This window comes from Cuculus canorus, chromosome 7 (genome assembly GCF_017976375.1).
Source record: "Cuculus canorus isolate bCucCan1 chromosome 7, bCucCan1.pri, whole genome shotgun sequence".
Taxonomy (NCBI): Eukaryota; Metazoa; Chordata; class Aves; order Cuculiformes; family Cuculidae; genus Cuculus; species Cuculus canorus.
In genome coordinates, this window is record NC_071407.1 from 1,104,603 (window position 1) to 1,126,128 (window position 21,526).

General features: G+C 44.5%; 1 protein-coding gene across 5 annotated transcripts in view; it reads right to left on the minus strand.

Annotated features, from left to right (window-relative positions):
* PLEKHA1 (pleckstrin homology domain containing A1) overlaps window positions 1-20,469 on the minus strand; it is a 30,247-nt gene extending 9,778 nt beyond the window's left edge. For 4 of the 5 annotated variants that reach the window (XM_054071134.1, XM_054071133.1, XM_054071135.1 and 1 more), the window contains exons 1-7: window positions 20,348-20,469; window positions 5,127-5,287; window positions 3,421-3,477; window positions 2,173-2,218; window positions 1,252-1,349; window positions 899-1,030; window positions 2-142 (exon numbers count right to left, since the gene is read on the minus strand). In XM_054071134.1, the coding sequence (XP_053927109.1) occupies window positions 2-142; window positions 899-1,030; window positions 1,252-1,349; window positions 2,173-2,218; window positions 3,421-3,477; window positions 5,127-5,267 (615 nt within the window). In that variant the 5' untranslated portion in view covers window positions 5,268-5,287; window positions 20,348-20,469. Of the gene's footprint in view, window position 1; window positions 143-898; window positions 1,031-1,251; window positions 1,350-2,172; window positions 2,219-3,420; window positions 3,478-5,126; window positions 5,288-20,347 lie in introns of those variants that run through there. The other variant, XM_054071136.1, reaches the window with a different exon arrangement.
* Between the last annotated feature and the right edge of the window lie 1,057 nt (window positions 20,470-21,526).

Here is a 21,526-nt window from a genome sequence, read left to right on the forward strand (position 1 = left end):
CCACCGCCCCTTGCTTTACGCAGTAGCCAGCTTTGATGACAGCATTATCCGGGGGGTGCTTGGCAGCGAAATAAGGCAGATGACTCTGTGACCGTTTCAGGTAGCTCCGATCCCCCCCATCACTGCACTCACTGACTTCTTTCTAGAGAAAAGCAGGAAAGTTCAGAACACTCAGTTGTTTCCAAAGGTCAAAGAACAAGCATACTAGTCATAAGAGGAAAAAATCGTGTCCCCCACATGCTCACAAGCCCCACTTTCTTCTGCTGTTACTGAACACTAGGATGACATTTCCATGGTGCGACTAACTCTCCCCTCTCTCTCCAGTGGAAAAACGTTATTTCTCGATCTAGCATTTTCTACAAGAACTAGAACTGTTTTTCCCAGAATCCCTTATGCTATATTTATTGTCACTGAATTTCACTTGCTGTCTCATTTGTCCACACGTGCCATTTCATAAAGCCCTTCTGCAACGGTTTAATCTACTGCCACCCTTACCACCTCTATTAACATTGTGTATATAATTACCTCTTAGCGTGACTTAATCACCTCTCTTTAACCACCAGGAAAAGTGGGCAGAAGACAGAACTTTGGCATTGCTAACACTAACAATGCATTTCACACACACAAACCCAGATGTTCACAGCACAAGCTACAGTATCTGTGAGCAAAAAATCAGTACTTGAGCAATTCTTTATAGTTTGGTCTAATCCTCTATGATGTTGTATAAATGGAATGAAATCCTCAACCCCCCCAGTATCACTGAAAGGTGCACGCCAAAGCACAAGTCCTCTGAGCGAGGTGAGAAGCTGACACCTACCCTGAGATACATAACCTGTTCTCACCTGCCAAAGAAAGGTTCCTCTATCAAATAACAGCCCCCTTGTCTCAGGGGCATTACCTGCGTTGGTGTGATGATAGGAACACCGCCGACAATTTCTGTCCTGTATGAGACCTGCTTTTTTCCCCCCGGGCTTTCAGCCTGGCGGTTTGAATTATCCATCGGACAGAGAGGATCAGATTGCTTTGGTACCTGAGAGTGCAACAGGACCGTTAATGTAAAAACAAAAGTGAAACAAACTCGTTTAGCGGGAGATCTGTACAGTTTCTCCAAGCCTCGCAAAGTCAGCCAAGCCTCGTTTGCAGAGTTAAAGGGACTACTCTAGCACAGCAAATGGAGGCAAAGTTTCCTTTTAAGCACCTCGAGACAGCCCCCATTTGAAAGCGTTGCTAAGAATCCACTAAAGCACTTACTGTGATTTTGGTAGCTTTGTTCAGAACATTCACCCATTCCACTAGGTCCTGCTGGTCGTTGGCTTGTAAGAAGTATTTCCTCATCCCTGCATTCATAACTGTTAAAAATCATTGTGAGAAGTTAACAACACTGACATCAATGATCAAACTTAACACCATGATAAAGAGATTTGATTTCAGACAGAGAATCCAGCTGAAGCATTCAAGCTCCCTGCTGCACTTCTTTTTAGAAATCCATCTTGCACTGCCAGCACTTTCCTCTGAGCTCAAACCCTTTGGTGAATGCAGTTGTAAAGAACAGTTGTTCATCAACAGAGCAGAGGCTGATACCAGTCCCTACAGACTTCTGTGAATGCCAACTGCTTGTCAAAAACACCTGGAATTAGGGGAAACTCTGCACAAAGAAAAATCTAAACAAAGACCATAAGTGGCTTTTACGATTATCCGAAGCTCTACTCAAGTTTAAACGGGTTTAAGTATCAATAAACCCAGAAGGTACCCCAAGCAAATTCTGTTTCTTTGGAGCAGCAATAGAGGCTGAAAGGTAACACAGAACATTGGCTGACAGTATTTTTAGATCAATTAAATCCACTTTTACCAGTAATACAGATAAAAATCTTTAAATTCCTTGTTTTCCCAGCTGACAGGCATGCCATGTTCCTGAAGACACCCATTTTTATTAGCTTATCAACGCCTCAAAATTTTCAAACATCTCTAAAACTGCTCCCCCCCCCCCCCCACTGAGCCACAACACAGCCAGCCAAAAAACATCTTGTGAAGAAGCCAACATTTCCCTCACACTGCAGAAGAAATAGTAAATGAAAGCTATTTTTAAACAACACCCTGCCAGCTGTATCGGGAATAGTAGAACATCATCTCTGTTTCCGATTTCTGATGCGTGTGCCGCATGCGAGAACTTACCAAAACAGAACTCTGCCTTTGGTCTCAGCTTCGTTGCATCGCTAACCTAGGAGGGAAACGAGGATCATAAACATCGCTGTGCATACAAAATATACATCGGATATCACAGGGTTTTTCTCTTTCAAGTGGCTAAATTTGCCGACTAGCAGCACAGCAGGCTCGTTGTGTATAAAGATGTTCAGATACAACGAAAGTACTATACAAGATTCAGCTCAAGACATGCAACCTATGGTAAGACAGCTTGAGCCATATGCTCCTGTTCCTTAAGTTTAAGGATTCATTACCAGACTAAGGCTGCAAACTAAAAACATAAGACTTCCACTTGCATTTTGAGGTCCTATTTCTCAACTGAACTAAAAACCCGAGGACATTTCACGCTGTCAAGGACACCGGTTCTATTTTGGTTCACTAATATACGAAGAACAATAGCCACTTTGCTTCCAGACTCTCCACGCTGGGGAGGGTAAGAGGGAAGGGGGTGTCCTGTTGTGAGAGAGGCATTGCCATTTTCACATCACAGAGCACTTTTATCAAGGGAGGAAGAAGGCAAAGCAGTCTCTCACATCAAACCATATTTTTTTGGCAGAAACAGAACACATGTACCACGTAAATAGGAGAACTATGGGGATTCAGGCAGGTACACAGGAGGCACATGTGAGCTGCCTCCAAAGGTAAAGATGACCAAAAGAATGAGGAGAAACAAGCAGAAAGACAAAAGAAGGTCAATTGGTTTTTTTTCTACTTATTTGTTAATGCAGTATCTGCTAGACTTTTAGTTCACGGTTTTCTTTCAGACATATTTGGAAGTGAGCGTATGCAGAGTGAAATGAACTAAGTATTTTCTGGAAGTTTTTCTGTCCTGCTCATTAAAGATCATTCTTCCTTGGAAACCATCACACCCAGCGACTTATCTTCACCAACTGACTGTCCTTTCTCCAGACTAACTGGAATTCAATCACTCAAAAAGAATTGAAACATACAGTTCAGAAATACTAACTGTATGCAGCACAAAGCTGCCATGTGGAACCACAGAGCAAATCTAGACAACATGGCAACTGGTCTGTCTTATTTCACCTTGGTACTGTTGGAAGCGTTTGTATCCTTCTCTGAAAGTCAGGAATAGCACACAAGTGAAAATCTTCCCATGAGCTACACGAGAGGTGTTTACAACTGAAGTTCAGGCCTTCGGAAGCAGCCCTGGGTGGTCATCACCAAATTTAGCAAATAGTGTCTCGCGTATTCTCTTACCTTGGAAATATAGGTAAGCTTGATGACTCCAACAGGCGGGGATCCAGAGGGAAGATTCTGAAATAAATCACGTTACAAAGTGAAACTAATTTATTCTCATATAAAAAAGTAAATGTAAATATAAAAATGTAAAAAGTAACTGAATTCCACAAACGGAAAGAAAACCCTATGCGTTTTTATGGACAATACACAAAGCATGCTAGAAACAGGATCTGAAGTGCATGTTTACTGTACACACATCTGTTAATCACCTAAAAACAGAACGACTGCTAGAAACAATACAAACAATGATTGTTTCAGAGGTTTTACTAGAGGAAAAAGGATTCTTGCAGGTCTGCATCCAGGAAATCCGGAAAGAATACTTTTTCCTCAACAGATGTTGGTGCCTCATGTATTCTGACCTGGCAGGTGGAAGGCACAAGAAGTGACATTCGTCTGTTAGGGCAGACACTTCAAAAGCAGCATCCCATGTCCTCCAAAAGGAACTGACAAATCATAGCCTTAACATTTAATATTTCAGGGAAGACTAGCATGCTTTCCAACGCTGCAGACAAGCCTCAGGATACTTACACTCCAGAGAGGAGCTGTCCCATGTTTTCACATCCTCCTAGCACACCGGTCTAACATTCACAGTACTGTTCCTAACCAGCTAGAAGAGCTGAGCAGCAACATCTTTCCTAAGGAAACAGCCTTCCCAATTTTATTCCTCTCACTAGAGTATTGTTTTTCACATACCTTTTCCCACTACAGTTTCTACTTTCCCAACAGCCCTTTACGTCTCAGTACCATTCCTCCCACTCCCGGCCTCCCTGCAGACCATGAGAATGGTGCTGTGTCTGCTTGCTGCTCTTCCCCAAGCTAAAGGGCCCTTTGTTATTCCATAGTGCCTTATGAACTTCGGCATCGCAGAGAGGAGCCTAACGCTGCCCACAGAGTCAGAAACACACAAATAAATGATTTATACTCCATTTGTATTTCAAAGTTAAGAAAGTAGGTTAGGTTTACTATAGGCTAGCAACGCTGACATTTAATTAAAAATGTCTTCCCATTCTGCCCCAATAAAGTTTTACCTGATCAGAACTTGAGGATAATAATGTGTCTTAACGATGGAGGTAAAAACAATATTGCTCCGAACAGTTGAACTGATTTCACAGGTACAAACAGTGCACTTTCTAGTAGCAAAGGGCCCAGTGAAACTCTGCACACACTGCAGACCCATCCTGTATGAAGTTCCACCACTTCATGGATTCAGAATAGTCTCCACGTGGTGAATCTATCAAAACTCAGTTGTTCTTCAAAACTACAACAGCGGAAGAAAATCAAGAAGGTTCAACTTCCCTCTCGCAAGGCACTCTAGTGACTGGTTTGTAAGTGGGATCACACTGAGACTCCAGTCTGATCCCTACGTCTCCTGTCAATACTTAGATCTCATGTCAGCAATTCACTGATGTTCAAGTTGGCTTTGACATTCTACTATTACGTGGTAATGTTTTCAATAGAAACATGAACGCTGTTTTCATTAACAGACTGTATGTATTAGCAAAGAAGAAACACTGATTTACAATTATTTCACTCAGGTAACTTTTCTCCCCTAGCTTCTCGGACAATAAGCCATAATTAAACCCAATTTTTAAGAATATCTGTTACAAGATCTGCGGAAGTGGAGATTGATGGAAGCCAGGAAGCGACTGCCAGGAACCTCTCACCTGTGGGTTGTCCATGTACCACACCAGACTGTCCTCTCGCGTGTCCAGAATGAAGTACCGCCGCAGAAACTTCCCGCTGTTCTCATTTTCTTCGATATCTAGGAAACCACAGATGCGATTCTGACGATCCACATAAGGCATTTCTGACCCTGACCATCACACTGCGGAACAGAAAGCATGGAGGTTAAGCCAGGTTCCTCGTTACTGACTCTCAGGCTGCTCTGTGCCAATCCATGACATTTTCAGCAGTTTTGACTAGCAGTGAAAAGAAGTTCCTAGAGTAGAACAAGTGGAGTGTGGTTGTTTGCCCCTACTCCACCAAATTTTTAGACAGGGCTTTTTTACTTGTTTAAAGCGTGCACTTAGGATCTCTAATATCCTGGCTGCAGAGATATGAGTGGTAAATAGCAAATGAACATCCAGCCTGGCCTTGGCGAGATCCCTGCAGGATCCCCAAAGGTTCTCCCTCACCACCTACACAAAGCAGAGACAATGCAAGGTTCAGGCTACCTTCTTTGACACCGCCTTTCACCATCAGGAAAAGATCTTTGTCAGCGGCTCTACTGTTCAATGTGATTGCCCACGTTTTGCCTGACCAATTTCAACAAAAAGGCTTTCAGAAACACTGGTCACATTTTGCATTTCTCCTACAAAAAGCACTTCATGTTTAAGAACAGACACCCATCCTTATATATTAAACAGTTGAAATGAAGATGTGAGCCACTTGTTAGCCCTCGAATCCTCAATATCCACATGGCACTAACTTTGACAGCGGTAAGCTTTTTTATTTTGTTTTATATTTTTTCTCCTTTTTTTCTGCTTTAAAAAAAAGAAAGAAAAATCTGTACCGCTGACCACCTATTCCCTTTTTGCCTGCTTCACCTTTTATGGTTCTGTCTCATTGCAGGCTCTTGCATCATTTTCTTTGCTTCCTTTTATTCGATGGGACAGTACTTTTACCCTACGAGCCAGCTGCGTACGACCAAAGAGAAATTTGCATACTCATCTAAAAACAGCAACAAATCAACGTTTAAATATGGTAAAAACCAAGTTCATGCCAATCTTTCCCAGCACAGGAAAGAAAAGATTCAGTCTTCTTTACATCATTACAGCCCTCAGAGATAGCACCGAAGGTATTAACAGGAGACAGGGCAGGTTTAAGCACCCCCCACTTCTCATAACATCTTGCAGCTTTCGCTCCGCAATATCAAATTTTCTTTAAATATTTCTTGAAGTTGTTTACCTTTACTATTTCCTTGCTTAAAGTTACTTGATCTATAGCTACACACATAGCGCCCTGCTAACTCTGCAGCTCGCTACAGCAAAGCGCGATGTGTGGTTGGGCACACTTGAAAGCGTCTGGGATCAGACCTACAAACAAGTGGATACGTGCTTGGATTTAGTGACCCTTTTAGATGGCTAATGAGAATACTGGTCACATTTTGCTTCAACCACTATGAGAAACAACTCCTAAATAATCCATTATCCTGATTTCGACACCATAGGAGAAGGATTTCTAGAGAGCAGTTTTAAATCATGCAACTCAATCTATAGAGTAACCAACCTCTTACCGCCAAACCAACCCTTGGGTGGAACTCGGGTCTGGTACACTGAGGCAGGCACCAGGGACCGGATCGACACTGGTGCAGTGGAACAACCTCCCCAAGGAAGTGGCAGATCCCTCAACACTGGACACTTTTAAGGCTCAGCTTGAGAGGGTGCTAGGACATCTCATTTAAGCTATAGATCATCTAAAAGGTTGGACCAGAAGATCCCTGAGGTCCCTTCCAACCTGGCATTCTGTGACACACATCTCAGTTCAGCAGGATTTGCCAAAAGCTGAACAGATGTAATACCATAGTGATGACAGACTATTGAAAAGTTAACACTTTAGGTTTTTTAAATATAAGCTGTTAAATTCTGTAGATAAATGCATTTTTGCGCATAACAAAGTTAACAGTTTTGTTTCCAGATGCAAGAAATTTTCTGCACAGCCCCAAGGCCATTACACATGTACAAGCTTCCCACAGAGGGCTTAACTGGTTTCTTCTTTCTATCTCCAAATGGTAAAGGAGTTTCCCTATTTAAGGTACGCAATTATGGTTTAAATCCTCAAGGGCGCAGGTTTGTTCTTCAATAAAGTCACAACATTCATTAAGGTAATCTCAAATTTACTGTATGCCCCTCACAATTTAAACATGACAGACCTGAGTGCTGTCACCGAGTTACACGTGACAGCAAAACCAAACACTTGAACGCTCTTAAGAGAAGAGAAAGTTCCAATGGTAACAAAGGTTCAGCAGTAATTCACACCCAAGGGACATCTCCCTACAAACACATCCAGAGAGGGGTTAAGCCTGAGGGCAGTGATTCTCTCAATCAAAGCACCCTGCAGGCAGGCAGCGAACATCACTTGAGTTTGAATGAATTAAAAGATCTGTCCTTTCCAGGTCCTACTTGGCCCAGATGGTCCCTCAACAAACCCAACAGCCCTCCTGGGACACAATCCAGTGCAGTACCAACAGCTTCCGGAGCCCAGCAAAGCCCATGCCTATAAGAAGCCAACAAGGGTGGCCGGGCTCCTGCCTGAGCAGGCTCAGGCTGCCTTCTGCGCAGATGTGAAGGAATGAAACACAGAAACCATTCTTGTGAAACATGGTACAAATCGATTAAAAATCCTTGAATAAAACCAACCCACTGTTAAAGCATCTGTGTTTCAGAAAACCTTGATGAAAAATGAAAGAGGGACACTCGCAACTCCCCGTTATGAGCGCATGATCAGCTACAGCCCAGCTACTCCCTGAGTGGAATCCTTTTGCCCAGGGCAAAAGACAAAATCCAGATCTCTTGTATTTGTCAATAAACCAGTTTTCACAGAAAAGTGCCCTTACATTGATACAGATCTGCTATTTCAAAGTGGTACTAGCTATTTTCTAGCCCTCAAAAATAACACTATTTGCAGTTCCCTTGTCCTCTCACGGAAACACAGGATCCACTATCACCAATTTAAAAACAGTTTTATAACTGCTGTTTCCCTTGGATTAGTTTGCAGCTCCTCACAGGATTACTGACATCTACCAGAGTGACGCTATTAAAGAACAACAGACTTAAACAATCCTCTAACTGGATCATAAAAATGGAATCAAACATGAAATCATGCAATTGCTCTCCAGCTTTAAAAGCCCGTTTCCATCACATTACAGCTCGGCAAGATTCCACTGTAAATTAATATCCACTGTATTCAGCTTTGTTAAGGAACCACAATTTGTAGCACATAAAAATTCATTTGTGCCTTTCTCCCAGCTACTGCAGCAACTGAACCCCCATGACAAACCCACCACCCAGACACCTTCCTGGCCACTCCAGACTGACTGAAAGAGCAACACAGACAGAGTCACCACGTTACTTCTAGAGAGTCATAAAAGGAGTTGCCCAGCTCCAACGCGAATCCTTCTGTGCAGCGGAACTGCCTGGCAGGTCACCAGCCTAAAAATTGACCTGAACCTCAACTTACAAGCATTTTCAGAACACGGATCCTATCTCACATGGATATGATTTATTATTCATGAAATTATAATATCAGTAAATTATAAAACAAAAGCCTCCAAATCTGTGTATTTTTTACACCCTTTATTACACGAGAGCTCTTATTTTCTGCCGTACAATACAGTGTAATAACTATTCTGCCCACTTCTAGAATCAAACATTATAAAACAATCAGGAGTTCTTAGAGAGAAGAGCTGAAGGCATCAAACCTGTAACGGATCACACACAAGACCACTGCACCATGCCCTCCCTTCCTGAAGCAGCAGAACCAGGGAGGGAGGAGATAGTGGTCAGTGAAGCAGTGCTACCTCAGAACACACATCCCCAGGGCTCATTTCATATTAGCTCTCGCCATCACCCACCAGAAGCTGCAATATGTTTGTGCCAACCCACTTTGCGGTGTGCACTGACACTCGAAGATAAGAATTCAGAAAACGTTCAGCTCCTCAAAACCCCTTCTTGGAGGGCTGTGCTATACCCTAAATAGGAGCGTAAACCTCAAAAAGTGAGTGCTCCTCTTTCCCGTGGTGCTGAACTGATTTAAGCAGGTACATACCTCACAACCCAGCTTGTCTCAGATCCTCCCTCAATATTTAAATCAAAACTGAAGGCTGCCTGGCATCCTGGGCCCCATGATAAATACAAATCATAGATCTCCTTCTCCCAGTCTACCACTGTGACTGCAGCACTGCACAGCTGGAACGTGCAGGGGCACACAAGCAGCTCCTTTACACCATTCAGAATAGTTGAGGGGAAACAGTTTTCAGCTGAAAGAGAGGAGACTGAGATAAAATCTTATGAAGAAACTCTTCACAAGGACGGTGGGGAGGCCCTGCCCCAGGTTGCCCAGAGCAGTGGTGGCTGCCCCATCCCTGGAGGGGTTCCAGGCCAGGTTGGATGGGGCTTAGAGCCCCTGAGCCAGTGGGAGGTGTCCCTGCCCATGGCAGGGGGTGAAGCTGGATGGGCTTCAAGGTCCCTTCTAACCCAAACCATTCCATGATTCTATGAAAGCTTGGTTAAGAAATGCAGCAAGATAAGCACTTCTCCTCGCTACAGGTTTAGATTCATTTTACATGTGTTCTCACCAAGCTTTCTGTATAATTTTAATATTGTTTTAATTTCTTTAAAGTAACATTTCTACTTGGTGCTCTGTCAGCCTATGGACATTTTTAACTTTGAGTTTAACTTACGGCACGAGGTTACTTTGGGGTTCTTTTTCTATTAGCTGAGATGAAGCTGCATACGTTACCTACTTACCTCTATGAAACGATGAGCAACGTTCATAAACTAACACTTATAAATATAAAATGATGCTGTGAGTCATGTCCACTCCACCTCCCCACTGTTCTTTTTAAGCCCTACTGTTTACACTGGCTCCATCACCGCAAAGGGAAGGAAAGTACCCTTCCCTGCAGTTCCAGGGACTGATTAATTATTGAGAGCTCTTGGCTTTTGCCTTGACAATTACTATCAGCTTCCTGCTGTAAATCAGCTCCTCTCCAGTTGGTCACCTCTGTTACTGCCCATTTACTCCATTTATGGGCTCCCGAGGGGAATGGGTGAGTTCACTGTCCTGCTTATTCCCTGAAGAGCACAGTAATGAAAGCTCTCCTTCCTGCATACATTCAGGCCAACAAAGAGAAGGGGGCAAAACCCAAAAACACCCAGTCCTGAGACAACCAGCTCAGAGCAGCCTCTGAAAACCAGTCCCATAAATCTTCCAGGACAGTTGTTCACATTTCTTTATTCACAACCCCTTGCAAACCTTCTAGGAGAGATGGAACACCATATAGATAATTTACACTCAGAGATAACATCGCTGCTCATCTTTAACTACCCCTTTAAGTACCCAAAGTACAGCTTCCTAAAGTACCCAAACCATGACAGAAAACACTAATCCAGGAGTTGAAGATATCACCAAGGTGCAATTCTGATGATAACTGAAGATAACTTAGGATGGAGTGTTTTAAAATGACATGCTGAGCTGCTTCCCAAAGGTCCCTCACTGATCCCTCACAACAGACATGGTACGCTTCTGTTACAGAGACCGCACTACCTGATTTGTTAGAACTGTGTGAAACTATTGGCAGCATCTTAACTCCATCTAGAGATGAGAACAGGAAATCTCCCAGACGCACTTCCCCCTAAACTTAAGATTCCTTCTCTAAAATGGCCAAGGAGGAGGGCAAAAGCAGCTGCAGGAGGCCCCTATTCACCTGGAAGAGAATTGCTAAGCATAAGAAGTTCATCTTTAAAAAATCTGAAATAAGTACCAGGAGCGCTGGCTTCACCCATCCCTGATCAAACCACGAGGCAACCAAAAGACCCCTCTCCCAGTCCCTAACCCAGCTTCCAACCCGGGCCACAGCGAGGAAGAATCGTCACTTGCGCTGATGAATCACCTAACGAACACAGCCATCTTATCCTGCCCGTCATTCTTACTTGGCTATCATTCTGTCTTCAAAATACACCTGATCTGCTGTTTTCCAGGAAGACTTATTAAGTCAGGGTAAGGCAACTATTCCCATCTTTTCCAGTGTACCACAGCAAGTCAAATGGCTGTATTTTTTATTCCATACTGTCTACTACTAAAATGCCACAGCACTAACTCCAGCTGCTCTCAACATCCACATATAACCAGCATTTCTTGAAATAGTTTACATGTGCATATTTATTCAATGTATATGTATTAAATGTATATTTATTAAAATACACATTTTGCAACAAATGCATCAAAATGTGCAGCCTTATGTACCTTCTTTCAGTACAGACTGGATCCGGTAAATCCTGCAAGACCTTTGGTATAATAAAACCCCATTAAACAGTTGGCTCAAACTGAAGTAAGAAACAACTTCGATGAAGTTAACCCCAAAAGACACATGCAGTTCATGAACACAGACTCCACCACCTCCTTCCTGACTATGCTGGCAGGGATGGCTTTTTCACACCCTTTTTGGGCTGCCCCAACGCCAGACAGGCTGGCCAGAAAGGCACAGGCATTCCCCATGGACTACGCCATCCATCCATGCACAAGCTCTTCATCTTCAGGCTGAACTGCAGTAACATTACCTTTGCCCAGGTAAAAAATCTAGTACATTTTAGGGGAACATTGGACTTCTAAGGAGAATGTTCTGAAGTTACCTAAATGGAGGTTGTAATGAAGAGGATGCTGGTCTCTTCTCCCAAGAAACAAGTGATAAGACAAGCGGAAACAGCTTCAAGTTGGGCCAGGGGAGGTTTAGGCTGGGTATTAGGAAACATTCCTTCATAGAAAGGGCTGTCAAACACTGGAACAGGTTCCCCAGGGCAGAGGTAGAGCCTCCATCCCTGGAGGGATTCAATAGATGCGGAGGTGTGGCGCTTAGGGACATGGTTTAGTAGTGACTTGGCAGTGTGAGGATTATGGCTGGACTTAAATGTCTTTCCCACCCTAAACAATTCCGTGACCCTGCGATCATCCCCTGGCCTATTCCAGATACTGATCTACAAGTTCCATGACGGAACAGATTGGTACTTCCTCAAGAACTTTTGCAGGGATTTCTGTAAGCGATGTTTCATGTTCTTAATTTAACATCTTTTCTCCATCTTAAGGTATGTGCAACAGCAGCCGCAGGCTCTGGGATATGATGAAATAAGGAAATGCCCGGCACAGGATGTGGAATTCCTCTCTGTCCCTGATCCCTTAAGACAGCCAAAACAAAAAAACCTCGCCTATTAATGGGTTTTGCCTAGGTCAAACAAGTGCTTTAATTGTCCCTCTGAATGCCTTGAGCTGACACAAACAGAAGGAAGCATTATTATAAAAGACACTCTTGGAATTTATCTATTAATAACTGACGAGTGATGCCCAGCTCAGAGAGCAGTAAAGACAAACAACAAAGTTGAAAGACAATGAAAAGATGTTAAATAAGACAGCTTTTACAGCCATCAGAAATGCAGTTTCCATTGCTTCCTATGAGGCCTAGGTAACACAAAGTCAGTCAAAATAAGACCTAGTCAGGGATGAGCACCACATCGCTAATTCATGTCGGCTTAGGTCATGCAATCCCAAAACCACGTTTTAAAAAGCTTATTAATTTCAGTTACAGACTAATTAAAATGCTTCATAATGCAGGCTTGGAGCTCATTATTATTTACAATTACTTTAATGTTGTCATAAGCCTTTTCAAAATTTTCAGTAAGTGCTGTATGTGAAAGTCCAGACACAACAAATCAGGCCCTTGCTCCTGAAAACACACACACCCGTCTAGAAACTCTTTCATTCCTGACAACTACACCAAATTAGAAATTAAGTGGGGAATAAGCTCATTACTTATTAGGATTACTTATTAGGATTACTTATTATTAATGGTTAGTCATTAGTAAAAAGCCCGTTTAATTGCAGTTACTAGGAACTGTTTCACCCAGGCCAACCACTCCAACAACTCTGATCGCACATGCTGCCAGCTATTTCAAACTCAATGCAAACTCATTCTCAAACAGCAAGAGTTTCAAAGAGCTCAGTGGACAGAGCACAAGACTCATTCTCCGGGTCGTGGGAGCCCAATTGCTCGGTTTTAGCTGTACAAATTGGCCAGGATGGGGCTAAACTGAGACAGCACCCCAAGGACTTGAAGCCCAATGACTGCCTCCAACCAAACTACAAACTCTTATGAAGCTTAGTGCACTTGGGGAACTTTGATGCAAAAAGAAGGGAAGTGAGGCTGGCTAAAAATCCATACACATCCAAAGGCAAGTTCATCTGAAGTACTAAACCATGAAAAGGACACTCAGATGAGCATTTGTTTTGACCCGTTTTGAAAAGGTACAAGGATTTAATGAAACCAAAGCACACAAAGTAAGTAACTGATATTCAGATTTGATTTGATAGATCTAATTTAGCATATTTAATGCAGAATAAAATAATGCAGTGTTTCATCTATGTTCCTACTTTAGGAAGGAATAATTGTTGCCATTAAGATTTCCCCTCACACTGTGGGACCACTCGGTACAGACCACGTTCGGTTAATTGCAGAAAACACTCTTGGGGCCAAAATTCCCACTACTGCAAAGACTGGACACGGTTTCCAGGATCTAGAGTACTCATCAATTAAACTGGTACTACACAAGAGTTCTCAGCGATTAGGACTAATCTCAGAGCTCAGCAGTAAGCACAAGTTCAGTGAGAGTTCTTTAGAAAGAATAAGGCTTTGTCCGTCTCACACAAGTAATCCAACATGCATTTACAGGACATACACCAGCACCCGTTTACTGTGGTAGCGCCCATCAAATGGCAAGGTCATTTTCTTCCTGTCTTGCTTTTTTTACTTCTTAAATTAATAAAATGAAATCCCACTCTCATATATATATATATATATATATATATATGATAAAGGTCTCGCCTAACACAGAAGAAGCCCTATAAAACAGAAATGTCTCTGCAATAACACGTTTTGTAGCACAGTGCCAGCACACTAACAGCTCACTTGAAGTACATACTTCACTGTAACTTCTCACACCATTCACTTCATTTCCAGCAGCCTTCTTCCTTGGAAGCAAGCTGTGAACCCACGGAAGTGTCCTCACAGCCTATGCTGGGCTGCGAACCTTCCTTCCCCCTCTCCCTAGTTGGGCAATACCACAGACCCAGTTACTGCCCAGCTGCTGTCCTGCACTGGCACTGGGGTTTCCCAAAATCCGGTGTCTATGGAGAATAACAATGCTCCACCCACAGAATCATCCCAGCATTACCAGGAAGTCATTGGGCTCCTGGCACTTGGCAGAAGCACTGCCTGACCTGCACACAACGAGACGGAAACAATCCAGAGGAGTTACAGGTCCTGCATGTGCAAAAATACGCCTGGAAATCCTGACCTTACTGTGGATATGCACAGGACTGGTTTGCAACACGATCTCGGTAGGGGACTGAACAGACCCCTCTGAGAAACCCTGCTCCTCCTCCTCCAAGAACCAGGACACCGGCACAATCAGCAAGAGAGTGTAAATAAATTACAGCACCTACAGTGAACTTGGTTTAAAGGGGGGGAAAAAAGCCTTAGTGAGAAAGAACAAAACCAAAGCCTGAAGTCCTGAAGGAGCAGGAACCCTTTGGAAGCCAGACCATTCTGTAGGCACTGCTACCTCACTTTGCAGCACACGCAGAAAGGCTGCCAGCTACAGAAATAACCCACCAAGTGATCGGCTAGTACAGCTTAAGCTTCCAATCATTATTATAAGACCTCCTAAAGAGTTAACCAATAGTCTTACCAACACCTTTTCAAACACAGTTTTAAGAAGCCTGCTTGCTCTCAAAACAAAGCTGACATGTAACTGTTTTAGCCTGAACAAAACACTTAATTAAGTCACTAGTCCGGACAAGTACAAACACATTTTCTTGGACATGGGATGTAAATGTGGTGGGTAACAAAGCATCCGTGGAGTGCGTAAACATCAAAACAATTCCATGTTAAAGTAATGAATTTATCACCCACTGTCGGGATAGAGACTGCTCCTGGGAAAGCTGACTCGCAGCAATCAAAACACATTTGCAAAGCTTGGTAACTGCTGTCTGGTCTACATTTTCAGCTCATAACCATGGCAATACCATCTTGTATTTCCCTACAAGGGCTTAAAATCCAAAATACTTCTAGCTCTATAAAGTTACTAAAGAGACTGCTCCTTAGAGGAGGCTGCAAAAAGAGCAGAGAGGTAGAGAAGCTCCCATTTCTCAACCTCTTTCACACAAAGTTTCAATAAATCATCCTGAATTTAAGAGATTCTGCCTATCGTGCCAGCAGAATCAATGGACAAAACACACAGCTACAACCTTGGGATGGTAACAGTTAGCGAGCATAAAAAGTGCTTTCCAATAAGAGGAACAGACAGCTTTGCTGTTGTTCCCTGTGTGGCTGAATCATAATAGATAATATTTGCCTGGTTCATTCAGGTATTTTAAGCATTGTTTTTATACTTTGTTAAACAAATTAAGCCATGCAGTGCTCCTTAATGTTTTAAGGACTGACTTTGTTTTTAACTGATCTAAGAGAATTCCCGTCCAAACTTTTTTCCCTCCTCTTATTTTTCTGATCTTACCCCCTTCTGCCTGGAGCTTTCCCCTAACTTTTAACTCTGCAGTCTTTCCAACCTCTCCTTCCTAGCATGGTGGAGCTACAAGCCCCACACTACCACTGCACCTGAGCACATCGAACCCTGACCAACAGCTCTTTGCAGCACTTGGGCGATGCAGAAACTACTTGGCAGTTTCACTATGAGAACAGAGGGACGGAGAAGCGTGTCCCGGGCCACACAGGAAGCTCTAGGCAACGCAGTGAGCCGAACCTGTTTCCCAAGTCCCAGAGGAGCAGCCTCACCATCGAACCACCTTTCTTCTACATAAAACACCTGAAACTATTCAGATTTTCAAGGCAAAGGCATATGTTCCAACCTGAAAACTGTTTAAGCTATTGAATGCCACAAATGTCTACCAGACCTGCAACTCCCTGCTCGTGCAGATAACATCTGTTAAAAGTGGCTCAGAGTTCTGCACCAGAAAGCTTAATAAGTTCCTTCTCCAAGATTAAAGAAACACCTACACATTCTCGATGCTTCTGCAAGTCCCTGGAGGGAGAAAATGCTGCTCAGCGCTGAGACAATGAACTAAGCTTCCTTCCTCAACAGCAACAAACCCTGCTGCTGTACAGAGCATGAACAGGAAAGTGTTATTTATAAAACCAAGCCATATAAGAATACGTATCTAAACGTTTCTCAGTTAGGCTGCAGCAAGAGGTCAGATCTTCACAGTCCTAATCCAAGAGATCAATGTAAGAGTTGCAGAAATTTTGCAGCAGCTCAGATGTATCCTCTATTCCAATTCATTGCCACCCTTCTGTGCATTCAAGTGTCACTTCACAACCTGAAGTGGAACCAGACTTCTGACCTCTTCAGCAGATGATTTTTTAAAGCAGCTACATTATTTCTGCACATCAGATCTGCTCACCAGGATTTGATATTTGTTTCTTATATAATTTTATAAAGCACTGAGAGCAATGCTTCTGGTCATGTCTTGTTGCATTTAGACTCAAACCCAAAAGAATACGCATTGACTGCTGTCTTTCTTGTAAGATTTGTTTCCCAGTGACACCCACAGCACTCGCTCCACTTTTACAAAGTTTACGCTGAAGCCAGTTACCTAAATTGCCGTGTTTTGGCACTGCCGTAAGTCACTATCCTGTATTTCCACACAACTGTACAACTACACAAAGGTTCCTTTGGCTCCAAACGCCACTAAAAATGTTTAAAGAATGTTCCTATTGTTCATAGTTACACACACACACACAATCTTGCAAGAACGGTACCCACTCCGGCACCACAAGCCATTGTTCAGACCAGCACTGACGCACAAGAAAGTGCACACCATGGCATGCAAGGGAACTTCTCACTTTTAATGTGTGCTCACCTCCCAGTGCTGCTGCTTTGCTGCAGTCTGAAGGAACCACACTTGCTGTGATAACTGTCAGCTTAAATAAACAGGCACATTCTGTAATAAAGACACTGATGGAATTCTAAACGACTAAAATAGACTGAGGATTCTGCAGGCCTGGCAGGATGGGCTCTGTCCAACACCCACAGGAGGCGGCATTACAAGTCCTGATCTGTTCACATTTCAGTCATGTCCGAGCTCTTTCTAATCTGCTACAGTGAATAAATACTGACTTTTGTGCTTCCTCTCTTCCACATCAACTCTCTGACACACAGGCAGGCTGTATTATTTCTGCTGGTATAGCTCCCTGGTCTCCTGAAACAAGCCACAGCCATCTGGAAAAAACAAGACCTTCTGTATTCAGGGCTTTCCCTTGTACATGCGCCCTCCTTATTCCCCATATGTGTGTCTGTCTCCTGTCACTCAGTTGCCACTGCAAATACAGTAGGGAAGGAGGAAAAACATTAAGATGCTTCCTATTTTCTTCATACGCTGGCTTTTCTTTGTCTAGCCTCCAATTTATACGAAAGCCCTTGCTCCTCTAGAACGTTTGAACACTGATCTATCTGTCAGTGACCACTGTGCATCTTTCTCTGTGTTTCTGCCCTCGAAGTACACAGCACAACGTTAAGGCCAACTGCAGTTACAGAATGCAAAAAGCGCTTAAAGAAAGTGGAGTATTTAACTTCTACAGTTTACTAACTCAGAATTAATATTTCTACACTAACAAAATAAAATTGCAATGTTTAATAACTGTAAAAAGAACACAAGAATCACAGAGTTTTACTTTTTATGCAAAGGAGTCCCAGCAGTCTGGTACTCTGTGATCTCTAGGATACACAAAACCCCCATATATTGTCTGGAATTACTCTCCACAGCATCAGTGCTTATTTATCCCTGAATTAAGAGGCTCTCCTCCAAATACCAACAAGGCCAAGAACCTCTCTCTACCGCAAGAGATTGCGGTCCACTTACCTGTGTGACAAAAAGGAAAACAGCACTTCTGCATCCCTCTGCTTTACACAGCTGACAGCTTTATGGATTGTTACTTGGGTGACTCTTGCAAGTAAAATAACAACCAGCATCAGGAGATGAGACTGCAGGGACCCAAAAGGCTAGTCTGCTGTTCCAAACCCACTGTTAAGACCAGAATGCAGCAAGTGACCTGTGAATTTATCAAATGTGGAGCCTCATGAGAGCAACTGATAAAACTTAAAAGTCTTCCGATATGTAACTGAACTTATAGGCAGTCTCAAGGACTGCTGAATTGGCATTAAAGCTGCGTCTGTTAACTCAGTTGTGAAACAAACCGTAACAAGACTTCATCATAACTACTTTCAAATTAAAAGCATTTAAACCCCCTCACCCTTAAGAGTGCAGTAAATTCATTAAGACAGAGTAACTCATCATAGCATGACCAGCCACAGCTGCCATGCCCAGCTCCATCCTAGCAAAGACTGGATTTGTGCCTCATCTCAATGAGCACAGCCTGAGTGCAACAGGGAAGTCGACAAATCAAAGAAAAAAAAAGAACCAAATCCTGCTGGATTCAATCGTGAAACTATTCTTGGCACCTCACAGGCCCAAATGGTGTGACCACATACAGCTCTGTCTTCCAGTGTCACACATGGAATCAGGTAACGGGAAGAGTGCAGAAATATCTTTACAGACATTATGGGCCCTCTTAGTAAAGCAAGGGACTTGTCATAACACAACAAAAAAGCTGATGTCATTCAGCTTGCTACACACAGGGATGTCGAGTGGTCTCTCTAAACACGCTGTTTTTGTAAGGGGGTGAGGCATGGAGAGATCTCACTCTCAATGATCTACAAAAATAAATAATCATTCTCCCTCTCAGCTTTCCTCAAGTAACCAACACCACCTCGCTCATGCCTAATTCATAACACTCAGCCTAACAAAGAACGGCTCCCCCACCCGAAGATAAACTCTTCTTTCTGCTTGCCTATGAACTAACACAGCACATTGAAGTTAGATGCTTACTTTAAAAAAAGGCCTCAAAATGGAAGCCTTCATCCCAAAGGGAAGTTACTGCCCTCTTAAAGCCGCTTTGCAAACATTTTAAGCAATAACATAATGCTTTTTATGAAGATTATGCGATAGTTGAAGCTAAGGGAGCTGCACAGCACATACGGTGTGTCAAGGTAGCAGCATGTCAAACACCTGTCTGGAATTCTACGTGTGCTCAGAGCTGCAAATATGACAATACTAGTTAAACATTCATTTCTAGGCAAGTTAGCCATCCACTCCACTTCAGTGAGTAACCAGCCTGGGTTACAGCTAAGCCAGAACACAGCTCGGAGGTGCCGGCTTGCATCACTAGCAGAGGCGACGGCTTTCCCAAACACAACTACCGCCTTCGAAAGCCAGAAGAAGTATTAGCTGTCCCACTCACATTTAGCGAAGCTGCAGCCTGAGATACCAATACCGAAAGGGAGCAGAACCGAGCGGGGCCCGGCTCGGTGGAAGGAAACAGGCAGGGAGCCTGCACCTGCCCAGGCAGCAGCACTGCAGGGCTCTGCCTGGATAAAATCGCTCCTTCCCATCAAAGGCCCAAGTTGAGAAGAAGAGAGGAGTAGGAAGCAACAATATTAGGGGTCCTGACATCTGCCTCTCACCTCTGGGGATGCGACAGAGCCCTGGCTGCCTCACCAGGGTCCTTCTGCATCTGCCACCGGGGTGAAGCGTGGCCAGAGCCACCACACCACGGCTGAGGCTTCGAGGGAGAATGAAGAGAGAAACAGTAGGAAGAGGGGAGGGAAAGGCACGATCAAGAAGCTGCACAGAGGCGCGGCGGGCACAGAATAATGCCCTGCCCGGGCCAGCACCGGGCGGGCGGGCGGGGAGGGAGGGAGGGAACAGCATCAGCCCAGCGCCTGCCCCACAGAGCTGCCCCCTATGGCCTGGCCACCTCACAGGCCCCTGCCACCCCACAGGGCAGGGCTGCCTCATAGAAGCCCGTCCGCCCCACAGGGCCTGGCCACCGCACAAGCCCCTGCCACCCCACAGGGCAGGGCTGCCCCACAAGGGGCGCGGCCGCCCCATACAGCAGGACTGCCCCCCAGAGCTGCCCCCCAGGGCTCCGGCTGCCCCACCGGGCCCTAAGCGCCCCCCCTCCAGCTGCCCTTCTCCGCTGCCTCGCCCCCCAGGGCCTGGCCGCCCCCCGAGCTGCCCCGGCGAGGCCTCCCCCAGCACTTACTGGAGCGCAGGGCAGTCCCGGAGCCGCGGGGAGCAGCTCGGCCCGCCGGGCGGCCCTGGCCCTGCCCCTTCTCCCCGCCACCGACCGCGCCGAGCCCGCCCCGTTTTGCGCATGCGCCGCGGGGCCAGCTGGGAGATATAGTCCAGAGAGGAGGGGCCGGCGGGCGCGTCGTTAGGGCGCAGTGTACGATGGGATTTGTAGTCAGAGAGGGGAGAGGAAGGCACTGCGCGGCTCTGCGGCGCAATGCACGACGGGAGTTGTAGTCCGAAAGGGAAGGGCCGGCGCGCGGCGCCACTGAGGCGCAGTGCATGACGGGAGTTGTAGTCCAGGCTATTCCCAGGCCATACACATGGGGAAAGAGGTGTTGTTTTTTCTTTTTAAGTTGCTTAAAACAGCTGTATCCCTTAAACCAGAAAGTATTTGAACTCAGCCCTTGCCTGTAAAAACATCTTTGTTTCAAGCTGATATTTAACCACCATGCTTTTCAGTAAAACCTGCTGCAGCTGGAGAGCCACAATGAATCACAGGATGGTTTGAGTCTGAAGGGACCTCCAAGCCCATCCAGTGCCACCCTCTGCCATGGACAGGGACACCTCCCACTGGCTCAGGGGCTCCAAGCCCCATCCAACCTGGCCTGGAACCCCTCCAGGGATGGGGCAGCCCCCACTGCTCTGGGCAACCTGGGCCAGGGAACCACCACCCTCATTGTGAAGAATTTCCTTCTTATGTCTTGTCTGAATCTTCCCCTTTGCAATTCATAGTCACTATAGGAACTTAAACATAGCTGTCTCTAATGTCTCAATTTAAAGCAGAGTTTGCTTTCGGTAGGAGGCTGCTTGTAACCTGGTGTTACAATACCGGACTGCTGCACAGGCTGCATAAAGCTCCGCTGAGCTCAGTGATGTCAAAACATTTCAATATTTTCACCGTCCCTTTCTGTGCAGCGTGCAAATGAAATAACTAAAATAAATTGTGCTGACAAACAGGTAAACTTCAGTTCCAGAGTGATTAGATCACATGGATCTTTTCCATTTCTTCTTCAATACAAAATAAGCATGCAAAGATTACAAAGGGCAGAATCTATTTTTCACCTACCCTGCTATGTCTGGAACATCAAGAATAAAGTCTGCCCTGGCGTCTGTCCCAGGTGATGCCACTGCCTTCAATTTAGAAGGTGGC